At 43.4% G+C, this 16511-nt stretch overlaps 1 protein-coding gene across 2 annotated transcripts in view; it reads right to left on the reverse strand.

Annotated features, from left to right (window-relative positions):
- Window positions 1-9287: 9287 nt before the first annotated feature.
- The window catches only part of LEF1 (lymphoid enhancer binding factor 1), a 68978-nt gene continuing 61754 nt past the window's right edge, over window positions 9288-16511 (reverse strand). For both annotated transcript variants that reach the window (XM_054383229.1, XM_054383226.1), the window contains one exon: window positions 9288-9367. In XM_054383229.1, coding sequence (XP_054239204.1) covers window positions 9288-9367 — 80 coding nt within the window. The remainder of the gene's footprint in view (window positions 9368-16511) is intronic.

The following is a 16511-nucleotide window of genomic DNA, read 5'->3' on the forward strand; positions in this document are numbered from 1 at the left end:
CTTAGCTCCACCCCTCCTTTTTTTTTATTAATTCTCCTTGCATACTAAAATAGATGTATTAAAAGTTTGTGTAGTAGAAACCAGTAAAACCACACAGTTACGATAAGTGGGTTTTGATTGTGCACAGTCAGATTTGTCTGCTCTGCTGGTGGCAGGGCCTTTGTAGGTAACTTAATGGTCTATGATCCTGTGACTCTGGGCCCTGACTCATCAGCATGCCATGATACCCTGAGCTGGACTGAAGGACTGCAGCCACTGGAAGTCCTTGCTTGAGCTCTGAATCTCACCTCTGTTTGAGAGCTGCTGTTTGGATTCCTAGAATGCTGCAAGTAGAAGCACGTGTAAGATGTCCTGCACTTCTGTTTCACAAGCACTTGAGCTGTCGTTTTTCTCCAAAGAGGCTGTAAAAGGTGAAATGTTTCTGACCACTGCTTTGAGTTCCTACTTCTCTGAAGATGATAAGAGGGCCAATGTGCTCCCTACAGCTGATGTTGCAGTTCGTTCTTCTTTGCAATTTAGGGTGAGGTTTCTAAAAGCTTCTTTCAGTTGGAAGTCTAGAGATGTTTTTCAGAATGTCTAAGCAGGTGAGGCATCTAGATTCCAGTGATTTCTTTTCAACACTGAAATGCCTCTGAGAACGTAAAGGAGAAGTGTTTATGAAATAGCCTGGTTTTGAGGGTCCCTGTTTTAGTTAAATCTTGAACGTAACGAGGAATATTAAAAGAGAACTAGTGTGGATTTTCATGGCAAGTTCTCCTACCCCTCTTCAGTTCTTAAGAGAATGTGTAAGAAAACAGCAGTTTTCAGCCTTTTCCTCCTCTGTTTGCTACCTAGTTCCTTTCTTGAACATAACAAAAATTCTGCCTTTGCTGATAATTATTTCAGACAATAGCAATCTGACAGTAAGAAAAAAATAACTCCTCCTGGTTTCTTCACCCTCCTGCTTCACTTTATTTTGAGCCAGAGGCTTATCACAACTGCTTATGGATGGATTTCTTGGTATAGGGCATTACTGCCCAAGAGCGAGTGGTGAAGGATTGGCACCCAAATAATGTTTAAGTGCCTAAAAAACCTGGTGTGAATCCTTTGAGGAAGGAGCATGGATGAAATTTGGCTATGGAGAAGTACCTCACTGAGAGAGAACAGATTTGAATGATGCTGTGGATTCTAAAACACAAGCAGGGTGCTTTTAGGGAAAAAAAATGTCTGTGAAGAGTGAGGTCGATGATAAACATTTAAATAGCTTACTGTAGAGTAGGAGGCAGAATATACTTGGAGAATTTAATTTATTCAGTACTAGAGAGATGAAGTTTTTAAAGTGGCCAGTTCTTCTTTCAAAAGGGAGAGAGCATGGAGAGGGGGAAAGATGCTGTTAATTTCACGTAAGTGATTTTCCTGATACCATCTTTTTTATGTCTTTAAACAAAAGCATTAACTTGAACTGAGGAAGAAGTCTTTCTCTTTCTTAGAGACTTGGCATTTTATGTTTGGCTAAGACTGAAAGCTATTGTTGCCTCAGCTTTCGCTACACTGGCAGATCTATGAACTGAAGCCAGTATTGTTACTTGGATCTAAATCTGTAAGGACATTTGGTTGTCTTAGAATGAAAGTTGAGCATATAGTTTACTGCAGGGGCAGGGTTATACTCTAAAGATTATTTACACAGGCTCACTGCTGAAAACATTGCTTCTGATGAAGAAATAATGGCAAACGTGATGAATATGTCAATGGTCATACAATAGGCACAATCTTCACCCAAAGGCTTGCTGCTTTTTTGGCAAAGGGCATAGCTTTTCTACAGTGTGAGCTAACATCATAAGGAGGGAGGTTTCCAGTGAGGACTGTGATTTTTTTTAAATTCACTCTCATTATGCTTTTAGAAAGCCAGCTGTTTCAGTTACAGATAAGATTGGGCTTAGCTATGGCTGGTGTCAGTTTGACTTAGAATTAATTTTAATTCATGCTATGAGAGTAGAGCAAACCTGCAGTCACCTAGCTCAACTTACAACTGATAGACATTGAAATTGAGAATTAAAATCTAAAAATCAAAATAATTAAATTGAATCAGTGTAAACAAAAGCAGTGCCCATGCAGCAAGTTATCTTGATTTATGCATAGCAGTTTGCAAAGGCTTCTTGCCCACAAACCTTGTATTAACTAATACTGCATGTGAATTTTTGGCTCCTGGCAGGGAAGGAGAGCCATTGTCTCTGCCTTCTGTGTGGAAGGAAGTTCTTTTGGAGAACTGCTGAATCTGCTGAGGAATAGAGAAGTAATACAATTTGGTACTTGAAATGGTAGCTGGAAATCCAGCATGTGTTGAAGGATTTTAGATACCTTTGAAGATGTGAATTGGCAAGGACATCCTTCAACCCCAACCAGTGTATGCTCCAAAGAACTTTACAGACTTTTCTGTCCTTTTTAGGAGTGGTCCTATCTACAAATTACTTAATTTAAGTAAGTATTGACTGGATGAAATCTTGTAATGGGACGAGTGATAGAGTGCTGCCTGGTGTTCAGTGTTCAGCAGTCACTGTAGTGGTGGGTAGCTGGGACTAGTGTTAATGCTTTTTCATTTTGCCTTTTCTGTGAGCTGTTAATTCTGCTTTGTTACAGTCCTTGGCCTAAGTGTCTCTTGGGATCATGGAAAGGTGATGTTACAAAAGTGCACAACAGAAAATAGTTCAGGTGAAATACTCAAATCCACACTCATAAATTTATGCTGCTCTCTTACTGTTCCCTGAGTTGTTACTATTGCCTCTGGAAGTGAGATAACTCCCAAACAAAAATGACAATGGTGATACAGCTGTTGAGCTAAGGTCATCTGAAGAATTCTTCAGATGTTGGCTGATAAATACTCCACGGTTCTGTAATTGTGTAGTAGTAGTTACAGTAACTATACCCGCAGTGTAGTGGTATGCATCTTGTTTAAGATATCCCTTAATTTTGCTGTCTGGTTTACACTAGTTAGTTGTGATTGCATCTGATCCTCACAACTAATCCATGAGCTGAAGAAGCACCATCCTTGAAATGCATTTGGGAAATCAATATACAGGGAAATCCTTCCTTAATTTGCCTTGAAGAGTCTCTTCTCTCATTCTATCTTCAAATGGCATTTCCAAACTGTACTGGTTGAAGATACAGTACAGGTGTTAGACCTGTGCATTGGTTTATGTTCATAGGGATTCCAGCATCAGGTCACTGGAATGGGGAGACTGTTTCCTAAGCACAAGAGCACTTAGCACTGCTGTTCCACCATTAGAGAAGCCCCAGCTGCCCATGAAGGCAGGGCAAGAGCAAGCAGAGCAGTCAAACACAAGAGAGAAGTGGGAGAACAGAAAAACCCTAGAGCAGGAGTGAAGTGGAGCGGACCAGAGGAAGGAGGGAATAAACTGCTTTGATACTGAGAAGTTGCTTGCTCTTCTGTTTCAATAATTTCAGTAAACTGGCACACATAGGGGGGGAAAAAAAAAGGAAACCAGACCCACAAACAAACAAGCCCAAAGTGAAAAAACTCCACAGGTGAGGAGTAGTTGCTTCAGCACAGCAGGTATAGGTAGAACTAGACTGTGCAGTGGCTGGCTGAGTGCTGTGAGTGGCTTTATTTCTGAGTCATGTAGTTAAACCAGGCCCACATAAAGGGAAACTTCTGGACCATGTATCAAAATCTTTCTTAGAAAATCTAAATTTTCAAACTGTGACTAAAGACTGTCGTTGATAGTTTGTTGAGAGGCCTTAGATTAAGGTGTTTTGAGTGTGAACTCTTTCAAGACATTGAAAACAGACATAAAAACAAGACATAAAAAGCTGTGTAGAGGTGAAGCGTGTTTTTACAGGAAAAAAGCAGTGGCTGTTGTGCCACATGGTTTGTTGGCAAACATGATTGCTGCTTATCTAGTTTACAATTGAGTGGAGAGGAGGAAGTTGTTACTGATGATCTTAGCTATGACAAACACATTTCACGGGAGAAGAGTAAGAAGGAAACATTCCAAGGCAGCAAAAGCAGCATCTAGATTTTAAGGATCTTGTTCATCTTGGCCTTTGAAACTGTCTCAGTCAAGGGGTGTAGCCACTGCTGTGTTCTGGTGTGCACTGTCTCTTTTGTTACCCAGCACATCGCTTTCACAGGCAAGTGCTGAGAAAAACTAACCCTTAACATGGCATTTTGATTGTCAGGGTCTGAGTCCTTGATTCTGGGGCTTGTTCTCTCTGTCTTCAAAAATACAGAGATGGTCCTACCTCAGCCTTAGCCAGTTTTCTTAGCTGTAGGAAATTAGTGAACAGAAAAGACCAAGTTACTGGGTGAGTTGCTCTTGTGCTCTGAGGCAAATGGAAACTTTTCTCTTAGCTCTGCTTGTTCATGGTGGTTTTCCATACCTCAGAGGGATGAACAAACCTGTCACCTATTTGTATGTGTTGGGTTTCTGGGAGGTGGAATGGGTGAGTCGATCAAATTGTGTTTTGTAGAACATCATTTACAGAAAAGAAACATTATTATCCCAGATTAGGCAGGCAGTGATCACAGAATCACAGAATGTTAGGGGCTGGAAAGGACCTTGAGAGATCATCTAGTCCAGCCCTCTTGCCAAACAGGATCACCTATACCAGGTCACACAGGAACTCATCCAGGTGGATGCCAAGCAGATGCTGCTTTGGTGGGGAAGTTATGGTTGTTGCAGGAGTGTGCCAGCTGGAGAGATGTTGTCATGTAAAACCCATAGCCTGAAGGTATTTACCTGGGAGGACAGGGAGCAAAATTTTACTGGAGAGGTTAGTGGGCATTTCTTAGTCTCTGCAGAGTCCTTCATTTTCTGCCTTTCTTGCTTTAGCCTAATGAGCCACCATGCAGATCAGAGCAGGAGGCCATCAAGAAACAGTGAATGGTTGTTTCAAAGCCTTGAATTCTGTAGTGGTTTCAAATGAGGGCAGATGACTGATGCTCTGGATTCTGCTGTCCCACAGCCTGGAGCAAGGAGCGAGTCCTTAAGGTCTCACATTTGCTGCAAATTGACCTAACCATTGGAGGTATCATTTGTACAGCTAACATACTGCCTCTTCTGTTAGGTAATCCAAAGAGGAAACTACAGCAGAAGATAATTCTCTAGAGCTGGTGAGTCCCTGTAAGCACAACTAGTGAATCTATCCTCACTCGCTGTGTAAGAAGCCAGTTAGCCTGGAGCATTGTTCTTTTATGTAACAGAGGGGAAATGGCTCTGGTCCGGGTGATCCAGAAGCCTGAGGAGCCAGACCATCCTGTGATGTTGATCTGATTAGCTGTAAATAATCCTGGCTCAGCTGCCCTGTTGTGTGTCTTTGCCCTTTGCTGTGTTTTTGGGGAGGGGAGGCAGAAGGATGGGTGTTTCCCAGCTACTAGGATAGCTCCTGTGCTTATGAATGGGACTACCTGTCCTGTGGTCTTTGCAGAACAGCATTTGGTGCATGCATGGAATGAGGTATGGAGGGAGAGAGGGGGTTTATGAATGCTTGTACAGAAGCGTCTGGATAATTAACTCAGCCGCTAGGTAGGAGCATTTAAATCCTTAAAGACATTTTCTGTGGGAAGAACAGGGTAATCATCTCCTCAGGCTTGCAGGAGAAATGTGGTTAGGTGCTGAGTTCTGCCTAAATTGCACATCAGAAATTCAGGTATCTTTTTTTGAGTCTCACCCAGAATAATTTACTTGGTATCAGAAGGATTTAAACCTGGTCTTACTGCCAGGGTAGCACCATCATCACTAGGTCATTTCTACCAGCTCATCTGTCTCCACTGACAAGCTGACACACTGCTTGAGAGAGGTCAGTTTGGTCTTCCAGTCCTATAGGAACAAATGCTGGTTAGCAGTGGGGGGCAGGAGCAGACCCTGACCCAGGTCACAGGGGGTATTCCAGGATAGCACCATGACTGTGTTCCAGGTACTCTCACAGGAGCATCCCAAGCTTTGCATATTGGTCAGCCTTTCCCACAGTTGCTATATGTGAAAGTTCTTTGATCTGTGAATGAGCCCAACACATGGTGCTTGTCCACTGTATGTTAACAGCAAAGATGTTATTTTTAGCTCCTGAATTTTTCTCCTCCTCTACTAGAGCTGAAAGACCTTTTGTCCTTAAGAGAGGCAACTGCTCGATGGACAGTGTATTTGAGACACCTTGCTACCATGGGGCTAATGCCTCTGTTGCAAACAATTTTTTTTTTTTGCAAAGATTGGTAAGTGGCTTTTTATGTAGCCATTAAAAATCTAAATGCAGTCACCATATTTTCAAAAGAACTGTTCTCTTTGGAATGTGTCATTTACAGAACTCACTGCAGTAATCCTTGATTTAGAACAATTACTAAAGTACTTGCTTTTTTCTTTTTAAAATCAAAGCCAAACCCCAACCCAAAAAGCAGACAGGTTTCCAGTAAAGGCTGGGATATGACTGACTAGAATGGAAATGTAGCCAAGCCTTGCAAACTCCAGTGTGCAGTTGCTGTGCTCTCAGAGGTCTTTTCTCCTGCCATCTGGGAGCATTCCCTTGTCTCATCACTTGTTCTGCTTTTCTTAAACTGTACTGGGTTTATTTGGCAATGTTTTGGTAGTGGTGGGGCTACAGGGGTGGCTTCTGTGGGAAGCTGCTAGAAGTTTCTCACATAACTGATAGAGCCAATACCAGCCAGCTCCAAGATGGACCCACCACTAGCCAAGGCCAAACGCATTAGGAGCAGTGGTAGCGCCTCTGCGATAACGTATTTAAGAAGAGGGAAAAGTTGCCGCACAACAGAAATTGAAGCCAGAGAGAGGAGTGAGAATATGAGAGAGAAACAGCTCTTCAGACACCAGGGTCAATGGAGAATGAGTGGAAGCAGATGCTTCAGGTGCTGGAGCAGAGATTCCCTTGCAGTCTATGGTGAAGACCATAATGAGGCAGGCTGGCTGTTCCACTGCAGCCCATGGAAGTCAATGGTAGAGCAGATATCCACCTGCACCCTGTGGAATACCCCCACACCAGAGCAGGTAGACACCCAAAGGAGGTTGCGACCTTGTGGGAAGCCCATGCTGGAGCAGGCTACTGGCAGGACCTGTGGAGAGAGGAACCCATGCTAGAGCAGGTTTACTGGCAGGACTTGTGACCCCACAGGGGACCCACACTGTAACTGTCTGTTCCTGAAGGACTGCACCCACACTGGAGCAGTTTGTAAAGAGTTGCAGCCCGTGGAAGGACTCAGGTTGGAGAAGTTTGTGGAGGATTCTCCTGTGGGAGAGTGTCCATGCTGGAGCTGGGCAAGAGTGGAAGGAGTCCTCCTTCTGAGGAGGAAGGAATCAGAAATAATATGAGGAACTGGCTGCAGCCCCCATTCCCTGTCTCACCCTTTGCTGCTCAGGGTAGGGAGGATGCAGAAGAGAAAATCTGGAGTGAAGTTGAGCCTAGGAAGGGTGGGAGGAGGTGTTTGTAAGATCTGGGTTTTTTCTCTATTGTACTCTGATTTGGTTGGCAATAAATTAAACCGTTTCCCCAAGTCCGTTCTGTTTTGCCAGGATGGTAGCTGGTGGGTGATCTGTCTGTTCTTATCTTGACCCATGGGCCTTTTGCTGTCTTTCCTCTCCCCTGTCCAGCTGAGGAGGGCCAGTGATGGAGCAGCTTTGTTGGGCACCTGACATGCAACCAGGGTCAACCTTCATCACTTGCTGCTAGAAATAAACATTTCAACAGCTGATATGCTGGTGGCATGCTTACAGCTGGGTCTGTGTGCAGGGCAGCTGGTTCAAAGGAAGCTGTCTGAGAACATTTTTAATTATTAAATTTTTTACACAACAGAGTTTAAGAATCTGTTATAAACTATCTGATCACAAAGCTTCCCTAGCAGTAACTTGCCTGTGTCGTCATCTGCAGCTCAAGCTTAGCTGGGCCCTGTCACACCAGACAAGGCTCAGGAGGTAGAGTGCACCAGGTATGCTGATTCTGTTCACAGCCCTTGTTTTGAAGTGGTGCTCACAAACCAGAATGGTTCATCTATGGCTACCAGGGTGTTGGCTTTTTCCTTCTGAAGCCTTTCAGTAGAAGTTGGGCTGCTGAGTCTGTTTTTCAGAGCTGTGAAATTTCAGTCCCTGAACCAAAGAGGAAAGATGTCAGAGAAGTTCCTAGTAGTGACTAGAGGGGCTTTTACCTTTGAGGGATTCTGGTAGAAGACGTTCTTTTAAGTCAGACAATCAACCTGAGTTTTATTACAAAGCTTTTATTAAAAAAACAAATGCTCAGCACATTAACTCAAACTGGAATGAGAAACCAAAAAAACAAACAAACAAAAAAAACCAAAACAAAAAAAAAAAAGGTTGACAGTATTTTTGGCGAAGGCTGTGCCTTGCTATTTTAAAAAATGGGTACATCAATGCTCATTTCAACAACTGGCATAAAATCCCACTAACAGGCTAACAAAAACAGATACAAATACAGAACAATTGAAGTAATAATTCAAGTGCTGGGCTTTTTACAAGGAGAAGGGCAATGGGTGAGAAGGAGAACTCACTGCAGTCTGATTTACTGGATGTATTGCTTGTGTTCACAGAGTAGATGATGCAAGACTGATGTGTCTACTGACCAGCTGATTGTTGTTACATTTATTTAGTTCTATAGGACACTGTATTATATAGACTGAGAGGCCACTATTTGTTACAAATAGTTTAACAGAAAAGCCACCTTTTTTTCCATACAGGTTTTTCCTCTGGCAGAAAACAAAAACAAAGAAAGAAAAAAAAGAAACAAAAAAGAATAACCCCTTTTATTTAAAAAGTATTTCAGATTTCTGACACTTGTTTAAAAGCTCATACCTAGTAAAATATACACCAAAGAAATTACAAACTAAAAGTTAAAATATAAAAGCATTCAAGTTTCTTAAAAAAGCTAAACCAAAAATTGATCCTGTCGCACCATTAAATAACAAGAAGGTGGAGTGTGGCATCCTGGCCCAAGCAAATCCCCTTCCTCGGTGTGCTGTATGGGGCAGCTGTGTGCTAGGTTGTCCTGGTGGCTGAAGCAGGCAGAGACGGCCACACTACTTTGTTTGCTGACTTGATATGGACACAGATGAGATGGGGGCTTAAGAGTGCAAGACAGAGGTGAAGACAAAAAAGCTGCCTGCTGACCCAGGAGCTCGTTTGCTCTACTTATGTCAGGGCTGGACCTCGTGATAGGGAACGATTTTGGCAGTGATTGTCTTTATGATTCAGTGTCTCTAGCAGTGACATCAGTGAGTGACATCCTAGACAGACTCCTTGGGGGTGGTCTGTGTGGATGAAGGACACACCTAGGGTTTAACAAGCTTCCATCTCCAGAAGGGGTCCTGGTGTCGCCGCCTTTGCTTTGCAAGTTGAGAAAGCATTTCTTTTCCCACCTACAGGGAGGGGAGAGAGAGAGAGAGAGAGAGAGAAAGATAAAGACTATATGAAGGCCTTTTCTGTTTTGTTTTTGTGTGTTTGTTTTAAATCCTTTAAAGCAGCTGGTGATGTGTCACTAACTGTGACACAACTGAATTAGTGGGATATGTGTTTGCAAAGTCAAAGTTAACTGCTACTTGCTGCTGCTTGAAGTTTGTAAGAGTACCTAGGGAGAGTACTTTGGATTGTAAATAGACGTCTACACCAACTACAAAGGTGGGGTTTAGCTATTTTGACATACACCATACTACAGAAGTAACGTACGCCCTTTTGCAGCGGATTTCATTTATCTCCCTTTGACTAAGGCATCTGTTCCAAACCCAGACATCCGCAGGCTTTGGTATTACAGGTCAATTAAACATCTGCTCAGGAGAAATGAAGAAATGCTGCCTTTTGTAAGCTGCTGGGCAGAAGACTGTGGTGAATGAGGCTTGTGTGGGCAATGACTCTACCATGCATCCATGTGACTGGTGAGGATTCTTTCTGCTCTTCAGCAGGAAAGGAACATCTTCCAGTTGTGTAAGACCCATAGGCCTCTTACCTTGCAGTAAAGTTCACCAGGATCTTGGAGGGATTTATGTTCTTACAGCATGTGAAAAGGCCAACAGTGCAAGGCTTACAGGTATTGCTCATCCAGAGAGTAATTGATCATTAGGTTTTTGGGTTCCATCATCTGACTTATACCCTTACTAACTCAAGTATCACCCCTGCCCTTCTGATGGAGACAACTGGGTTATAACAGGGACTCCACCCAAAGACTGTCTAATGAATCAGGCATTTCTCCACAGACAGACACATGCTCTCCAGTAATGGTCTGTTGGAACTGTTGGTATCTTAAAAAAATCTACATTCACCTTTAGGTCTCCAGGCACTGCTCAGCTGCCAAACAAGCAGAGTGCTCGATGAGCAGAGCTTTTGAGAATGACCAAAATTAGCACAGGAATGTGGTTTGGTAGAGAAGGTGAGTAAATTTGCACCAGAAGAAACACAAAATGCTTAGTCACACAAAGAAAATACACTGCCGGCACCTTGAATCATGCATGGCAAGACAGCACAAGTTTATGAGGGAATGCTTTAAACCACAAGTCAAACTTGTATTACACTAATGCTAATAGATAGACTGCTTGAGCCTGTAAGAGCCACACACAGAGTTAATCAGCAAACATTGCACCACCAGCAGCAGCATTTAAACCAGGGCTGTTTGTAATTGGGCCATAGGCCCATCTGCTGCAGCTTACCTGCGAGCCATTGCAGTGCAAGGCTTCTGCCTGTACTGGTTGAGCACAGCTCCCAAAAAAGGAATTATACAGGATAATGTACTCCAGGGCAGAAAAACTGATTTTTGTATCCTTTGCTTTTAGTGAGTGCAAGCTGAGGCCCCAAAAATCTTACTAAACGAGTTGACTCCTCGTCAGAGGCCACCCACGTGATACTGTTTGTGTGGAAAGCGGAGGATATTGATGAAGTTTAGCTGCAGAGGCCCAGTAAGGCAGAGAGAAGCATAAATTTCTACCAAACTGTCCTGTATAGCTTTTAATTTGAAGGGTGCTCTCCCTTCCCTTAAATATCACCATCCCTGATACATAATGAAGAATTTTCACCTGCTGCTGGTAGCCACAAAAGGAGATTTAAAGCCACTATGGTCTCTTAAAAGGCACGTCTGAAAGTCCACTGGCAAAGCAGTGGTTTCAACAGAGGTGGTCTGTATTGACTAATTCAGTTCCTATTTCCTCATAAAACCAGCCCAAGTCCCAACTAAAAAAAAGGCTATTGAGCTTCCTGCTCCTTTTTTTTTTGTGTTATAAAGTAGCACAGTGCTCCATAACACATGCGGATCAAAGCGCTGCGAAGGGCTCTACCTTTCCAAGGAGCACGGAAGAGAGGCCAAGCAAACAGCAGAGGAACACTGGGGAGAGCACCCTGCAGCTTTATATTTATTTTGTGCCTTTTCATCCCGGATTTTCAAAGGTTTGGTCCAGGTTGCTCTTCCTGGGAAGGTTTTCCTCTCAGTCTTACATGAAAACATTCAGCTTCCTGTTGAGGAATGGCCCTGAGGCGCCAGGCCAGTAGTTCACAGCAGTCTGATACAAGCACTGTGATTCAGAGCTACTCCCCATTACCAGCCAGGAATGTCTACTTCTCCAAAGGAAATGAAATGCTCTTCTGTTGAGATGGTTCCCTGCCTCCTCCCCCCTTCCCTTACCAGCAAGCTGTCTTTGAAGTCAGGAGGTTAAAATAACGACTGCGGCCTTGCTCTGGCCCTCAGCTTTTCCAAACAGTGGCCACCACTTCTTTCTCAATCCAAAGGCGGGACCTGTCTCCTCTCCACAAACTCTCAGCACCTCATTATACCCAGTAGAGAGGCTGCAGATAACAACTGCAATTCTGCAAGGGGACAGCCACAGGGAAGCCTCCAATATTTTTTATTCCTAAGTGAATGCTGCAACAGCTGTGCTGAGAACAGCACCTAGAACCCAGCCTTTCCCCAGCTGCACTTGACGGCTCCATGCTGGAAACTGCTCCTGCTGCTGATAAACCAATACCTAAAACCTAGGAGTGACGATGGTGCTGCCTTACAGACACAAAACAGGTCAAATCAGGATTCTTTTCAAGAAACCACAGGCATGTGCTAAGGAGACTGAAGACTTCCCACATCTAAGGCTTCACTGGGGGGCTGTAGCTGAAGTCTAGCCAAGCAAGGCATGCCCTAGCAAAGCCCAATCCACAAGTGAAGTCGGCACAATCAAAGGCTGCAATTACAGCTCCCTGGCTGTGGTTAGGCTTCAAAGAAAGTGCTGCAAGTCACATTTTACATATGTGAAGTCTTGAGCCCCAGCCACAATAGGAGGCACTGTCTGTGCCATTTGCAGTGTACATCTGAGTGCAGGAGGAAAGGAAATAAAAAACCCCATCTCAAGTGAAACAGACATAAAATTCAGCAGCAGTTCAGTGTATAAAGAAAAGCCTTACTACTGAAGTGATAAAACTGTATTTCAGGAATCACTACAGCTTTTCAGTAAGTCTGAGCTCAACAGCTGCGGCCAAAAGCCTCAGAGGGAGAGTGGAAGTCCTCCCCACGCTTGGGAATGGATTGAAGGGTGGATTCTTGTACTCCTCCTCTAGTTTTTAACTCATCTCCATTTTGCTGGAACAAAGGAGAGGATTATGCAGCTTTATCCAGGTGAGGCTAATTGGAAGAGGTTATGGACAAAAGTCCAGAGTGTCTGGATCAGTACAGGAGTAAGCACAGAGCAGAAGAGAGAGCCTACCCTTCACAGAAAGCAATAGAAAGTAAAAAATTTAAACTGGGCGCCTTTTTTTTTTTTTTTTTACACCTTTCCCCACCATAGGCTGTTTTCATACAACATATAATGGCAGTTACATGTATTTTTAAAAAGTCAGTCTCCAGTCCTGGCTTTTAATCCAGTACTTCAAACAACGTGGCAAACTCAAGAGACCTGGCAGCTCGAGCTGTCATTTGCGTTTGAAGTCCCAAGCGAACATGTTCAATTTACTGCCAGGGTTTATCCAATACTCCAGAACTTGGGTATGCAAAACCAGGTCCTTATTTATCTGAAAGGTTCATGATGGTTGTGAAGCCCCTTGGTATTTTCTTTAGCAGTAGAGCTGGGGAAAGTTTCAGGCGCAAGCAGATATGATGCCAGCACTGCAGTCTGCTCCTCTTCCTGCCCAGCTGTGCCATGGTTTGTGGGGTTAGCCTAAACCAGATCCTTGAAATGTTCATGGCAAACAAAAACAAACACTCCACAACCTTTGTTGATTCTAAACAAAAAGCCCCACCTCCCAACAAAACCCCAGTCATTTTAGTAATCCAATTTGCTGCAGGGTCTCACAAGCTGTTACAGCACATGGATGGGGGGACCTACAGGAGACATGAAAAAGCCCTCTGCAAGAGCTGGATACTAGCAGGCAGCAGAGGAAACCTTTCAAGCTGCCTTTTTTTTGCCAAAGAAACTACATAAAATTGTATCCTAAAACTGTAACAGATACTGCCCTGCTGAAACTATGTCAAGGGTAATTTTCTTATTTCCGCACACCCCCTGCATTGCTGCTGTAAGCCTCAGTGCATTGCTGGGAACTGCGAGCCAAGTCTTCAGCAGCAAAGTACCCACTGATGTTTTTAGATGCCCTGAAGCAGCTACCCCTGAAAATGCCTCTCCACTGACTATAGGTGGGGTCTGATGTCCTAACTTCTGTCCTCTCAGTTTGGCTTAAGCTAGAGGCATTAGGTAAAGAGCAGAAATAGCCTCCCTTCCATGAGACACCTCTTCCAGAGCAGTTAGTGTCAGCACGGGAAGCGCTCAGGTATTTTAGGGCTCCCACTCTGTGCAGCTGAAGTCAGCGATGCCAAAGCAGGTGTGGCTCTTATCAAAGGCCCCTGGTGTGGGCAGCATGAAACTAGAAGCTCTATCACTGTGCTACAATCTTCAAAATGATTGTACTGGAAGACCCACAACGTGTTTTTCCTGTTGAGGGTGGGAGGAGAGTGGTTTTATGTGTATAATAAAAAACAGGTTACCTCTAGGCAGCCATCTCCAGCAGCTTCTTAAAGAAGAGTAATACAGTAAAAGGCATGTACAAAGGAGGAAGAAATGGTCTTGTCCCCTTTTTTTGTATCTTTATGGCATATAATAAATATTCAGAACACTGTTTTAAAAATTATTTTATAGCCTAACAGCTGGGAAGGAAGATGTATCTGTTTTGAAGTAGCAATTCCAGTGCCCCTAGTTTTCACCTGCTGTAGCAAAAAAGACATGAGGAACTGGTAAAGTGATAAGTGAAAAATCTTTCAAAAGAAAGAAATAAGAGAGGTAACCTTTCCTTTGTATATCACCTTTTCTGTCACAATTTAACACAGAATTTATACTGTACTTTGAAAAACGATCCCAACATTTCAATCTTCTGGCACATGGAATAATTTAAAAGAGTTGCTTTCATGCAACCCAAGGCAAGTCACATGTAACCTGAGTATCTTTTTGAGCTTCACCAACTTTTCTACACACATGCATCCCCAGAGCAACAGTACCAGTGGAGGACAGCAGTACATAGAAACCACCTCAGAACTCAAAACACACAAACTTCACTTTGATGCATTTAAGTCACCTCAGCAGAAAATCTCTCCTGGTCTGAAATACACAACAGGAGGTTTGTGTATCTCAAAAGACACACATACAGGACTAAATCACAGTACTCATCAAAACACAGTCTCACCTACTGTCGAGGCAAGGACACATACCATAAAACTAATTACATGTAGTTATTTTGGTAAACAAATAACATTTTACTTTATGCAATTTCAGGTATCCCAGAGATGATGGACAGAGGGCTCTCAGAACTCCTGAATTTAATAATTATTATTTGAGTACTGTTATTCAACTTAATATTCATGAGGAAATATGTATCTTACTTTTGCAGAGAGGAAACAGTTCAGAAATTATGCCTCTGCTCAGTTAAGCCCCCTGAGTTCTCTTAATCCCTGATCCCACTCTACTGCTGCCTGTATCAAAACACCAATTCAGAGAGATTGGTGCCTGGCACCGTTTCCCCCTTTGCACCTAATCAGACACTATACCCCAGCAGCACTTTCACCGCACAAATGCTTCCAACCCTTGCTCTCGCTGCTGGAACTAGTGGCAGAACACTAATATCCCAAAAGGTGACACTAAAACCTATACTAACTAGTTGCCAGTCACATGTTCAGCTGGCTAGACTGTGTCGCTTCAGCTGGCCCTGCTGCGAGCTTCCTTCCTTGTACAGCTTTCTGATCTGCACACTTTGAAAGCTGTTTATATGGCACAGTCTTAACCTGGATAAGCATTTCTACCCTGCAAGGATTTATGTCCTTACAGGATAGAAATTTAAAAGGTGGCTTGCATAAGGTCTAGAAGTAGAGGAGTGAGGAACTGAGAGGTATGAGAAGGTTGGTTCTATTAGCAGTGACTTTGGCAACATCAGATTTAGGCTTCCGTTTGCTTTTTGTCTTCAGGATGTCTGGGTTTGCATTCACATACATCAGAAGACGTCTTCAATCCAAATGTAACCTCTAAAGTCAGAGGCAGGCAGAAACAAAGTGGTAAGATTCTGCTAAGCTTTGACTGAACAGCATTTGAATATGGTTCTGTTGAAATTAGAGCACAGATTTCACCCAGCATAGTCTCCAGAAACAAATGGGGAAGGCCTTGACAATGTCACAGCTACATGCTCTCTAGCTGTTCAGGAATACAGAATCAGTTTCTCCTTCAGAAAATTTTCTTGTAAAGTGAAAATGCAATACTAAAAGATGGAACAGCAATACAGAACTGAGACAAACACTACGACGCTGAGGTTTCCTTCCAGCTGGGAATGAAACCACATTTCAAAACCTTAGGTTTTCTTTATGAAACACTTTGTTTCTACAGAGGTTTTCTCATGACCCTAGAATTCTCTGTCTGGTGGCAAGTTTATAAATCTGCTAAAATACACCATTTTCATCCAGAGAAGAATGGTGGTCAACTCCCTGTTCCCACCCTATCCCACAGGAAGTGTTAGAACAATAGTTGTTCCCACTGTTCCTTCATCCTAGCCCAAGCTGCCTACTGCTGACACCTCATAGGTGAGACGATATGGTCTGGGTTGCTTAATCACTTGTAAATGTGGCTGAGTTCAAACTTCAGCAGGCATCTCCAACTTCACAGCAGCATCTGCAACCTGAGCATCTCTGATAAAACGGGTTCTAGACACTCACCTGCGGCATTATCTGCTGTTGCCCTTCGTCAGTGTCGGTTTATAACATGAAATGCTGAAGGTCAGCTTTATAGCTGACCCTGCTACACCCTTTGGTTGCAAAACCAAATATTTTGTAAATACTGACGAAATGTCTTTGCTTCCCTACTCCCATATCTGTGCTGATTGTCTACTTTTATTTAGAAAACCTATGCTTGGCCCTACCCTCACTTACCCTTATCCCTCACAGAGTCTCTGATTGCACCCAAAATAGCTTCCTATACCCTTCCTTCCTTCCTTCCTTCCTTCCCTCCTGCATTTCACAAGGCTCCTCGCCAGGCTGCTAAAGGGAACTGGGGAACTCGGTGTGCTCTGCTG

This window comes from Indicator indicator, chromosome 8 (genome assembly GCF_027791375.1).
Source record: "Indicator indicator isolate 239-I01 chromosome 8, UM_Iind_1.1, whole genome shotgun sequence".
NCBI lineage: Eukaryota > Metazoa > Chordata > Aves > Piciformes > Indicatoridae > Indicator > Indicator indicator.